Below are 3230 nucleotides of genomic sequence, written 5' to 3' on the forward strand. Positions count from 1 at the left end.
TCCTGAAAACACTTAAAATAGCGTATTTAGTCTTGTTACTTGAACTAACGCAATCTGTCACCAATATATCCACAATCATTCTTATTTCAAAACTTCACTTTACCTAATTGTTAGTTTTACGTAGTAAGTAAACATTAAACACTATTGGTGAGTGCTTTCTGAAGATTAAGATAATTGGTTCAAAATAAATAATAATTCGAACAATAGATGGCGGAGTCGTCACGTTGTTTTAGCACCAAGCTACACAATGGGCTACCTATGCTCTGTACCATTAAGAAGGCCATAGAACTTGAGGTAAATCATAGGCATTGTGTTTTTTTTTATTTAGTTCTCATCAATTATCCTTGTCAATAGATGGCGGTGTTTCTTCGGTCGTGTGGGTTAAAGACCAACGTCACTAAAAAGTCCACACACTTTTTTATTACAGCAGCGTCTTAAGATTAACCTAAAATATGTGAAGGGTGTGGATTAAAATCCGAAACAACCAAATTTCCGTTTATGTATGTAATTTTGTTTCCATTAATAAATGGTTCTCAAAGCATTTGGTTTTCTTTTTATGTTTATATATAAGTTTGTTTGATAACATAATTTTCATTTTAGTTTGCTTTTTCTATAGGTTTTGGTTTTGTTACGTTTGAAAATGAAGACGTCGTAGACAAAGTCTGTGAAATTCATTTTCACGAAATCAACAGTAAAATGGTAAGTTCCTTCCACGTCACTTCCAGTTAGACAAAGTCTTTGAAATTCATTTTCACGAAGTCAACAGTAAAAATGGTAAGTTCCTTCCACGTCACTTCCGGTTAGACAAAGTCTGTGAAATTCATTTTCACGAAATCAACAGTAAAATGGTAAGTTCCTTCCACGTCACTTCCGGTTAGACATTTCCCAACTTGTTGATATTACATTCAGATGTCGTCATAAACGTGTACAAAGAGGGCAAGCAGGGGGTCCAAGTTCCCCCCCAATAAGCTATGCACACTACCTGGGCATATGCACACATATATTTATATGATGTATATACGTGTGTTAATACGGTTTATGTGTATGTGTGTGTATACATAATAAGTTTGATTTTTGTGTGTTTTTAGCGTGCCTCCTACTCCCCAATAAAAAAAAGTGGTCAAATTAAAATTTCAATGCACTGCCCTAGATGTCGTCATCAATACTTTTAAAATAATACACCATATTAATATTAACACTTTAATAAACCAATTAGACACTTTAATAACACACCAGATGTCGTCGTCAAAATACAAAACAAAACCTCTAGTTAACAAAGATTGATAACTGAAAATCATGTTTATTTTGAATTTATGCCAGAAGTCAGAACATAATGAATTTCCAGCATCATACAAAAAGTTTAGTACGATATGTTAAAACTGCTTTGAATATGCAAATTAGCAAGTCACGATAACCACAGCCATGATAAAGTCGTTGCGTTTCGTAGGTAGAACGATACCACTGGAAATTGATCGCTTTTGGGAAGGGTATTTAACAGCCCTTTCTTATGGAAAATATTCATATACTCAAATCATAAATATCCTTTGTACTTAATGGCATTGAAAAACAAAGGAATATGGATCAACCTGGGGTACTAGGATCATCAAGAGAGAGATCTGAAATAAGTCGCAGCCCAGCCTGGGTAAGCAAAGTGCGGGGTTTTGTAACAAATTAGAATCCACGAACAAAAGGTAAAGTTCCAAAAGTTGTCCACGTGACCTAGGCAACAATAAGCAACACAATCAAAAGGATTTCTGCCTGGAAAACGACATAAGTCAAGTCTACATAAGTTACTTCCACGACATATCTGTTCAACCATCGCATACCTCAAGCAGCTGGAAAAGGAAATGCTATTCAATACGAAGAGCTATTGGTCAAGTCAACAAACGCTCAGCATATAGATTTCTATACAGTCGGAATGTAGGATTGGTCGTTGGGAAATTGTTAGGTTTGTTAGAGCCAGGATTCTTTACATTAGGTGTCTGTGACTTGTATTGACAAACATTCGCTACATTACTGGTTATCACAGTTGTATCCAGAGCTATAAATAATTGTCTCTTTTTTTTGTCAAAGTCAACACAGACAGGTTCAATTACTTTAGAACACCCTTTGACAAGATAAATTATTCCCCTCTATCTCTGTTATTACAATACAAGCTGTGAAACTCATTTTAGAAATCTCCCATTATGCTTAAACCCAAACGCAGTCTAACTTCACTTTGTTTTATTACTTTTAGTTTCCCTAACTTACTTACTTGTGTTAACTTGGTCGCCTATATATATATTGCCCGACTGAGGCCTAGAACTTTCTACAAAATATGAAACATTATGTGACGTCAATTCACAACAACTGAATTACACAACAATCTATCTCTAATAAGGTTTATTACAAATATTTTAAGTGATTTGTTTTCAATGACCTGGCGTGGCTTAGAGATTGGTGTGTCGGGCTGCGAATTGGAGGATCCGGGGCTCAACCCGCGATATATTGGTGAACACGATCTAAGTTTGGATTGTGAGAGTGTTATAACAGTAACAGTTAATTCCTCTATTCAGTTAAGAGTAGCCGAAGACCAGCGGTTCCAGATGACGGCTGTGTCTGAAACTTAGCCCCCCCCCCCCCACGGCTCAGCGGTAAGCTTGCAGGCTTATAATACTAAAAATCGGAGTTCGATCTCCCTGCGGTTGGCACAACGCAGATAGCCCAATGTGTAGCTTTCGGCTTAACAACAAAAATTAACCTTAAGGGTCTCTCACCTGTCCGTGTAGTTTATGGCACCATTCAGATTGAAGATACCAATACGATATTTCACCCCATACTTTATACACCAACTAATCTTCCACAGATTCGTTTGACTATCTAAGTTAATCTCCAAATGTCGTAGTTAAAACTCCTAAATGATAAAAAAAATCAAATGTTTAGTAGTCGCAATATAACAGTTTAACTTGAAAGGTTGGGAAATTTTATCCCACACAACGTTTATTTTGTACTATCATAGCTCAGATATTAAAACAAAAAATACACGTCACATTTTTAATGTATGTTACAGTCACCAAAGACGAATATCATCAGAAGAAAACTAGGTTTAATTTAGTTCTGAAACTTGCAGGCCTCGGTTTAGGTGGGGATTTAATAGATGTACAGATCTACCCTGAGATGGAAAACACAGAAACAGTCGTCAGAATCCTTACCGAAACCCAAGATAATGACAGAAAATTTAAAACATATTT

The 3230-nt window shown here is 35.9% G+C and overlaps 1 protein-coding gene across 1 annotated transcript in view; it reads left to right on the forward strand.

Annotated features, from left to right (window-relative positions):
- Positions 1-616: 616 nt before the first annotated feature.
- The window catches only part of LOC106476759 (RNA-binding protein Musashi homolog Rbp6-like), a gene marked incomplete at its 5' end in the record, with an annotated part of 11595 nt that continues 8981 nt past the window's right edge, over positions 617-3230 (forward strand). The window contains one exon of the mRNA XM_022380530.1: positions 617-699. Coding sequence (XP_022236238.1) covers positions 617-699 — 83 coding nt within the window. The remainder of the gene's footprint in view (positions 700-3230) is intronic.

Source organism: Limulus polyphemus, unplaced genomic scaffold (assembly GCF_000517525.1).
Source record: "Limulus polyphemus unplaced genomic scaffold, Limulus_polyphemus-2.1.2 Scaffold11482, whole genome shotgun sequence".
In the NCBI taxonomy this organism is placed as follows: Eukaryota; Metazoa; Arthropoda; class Merostomata; order Xiphosura; family Limulidae; genus Limulus; species Limulus polyphemus.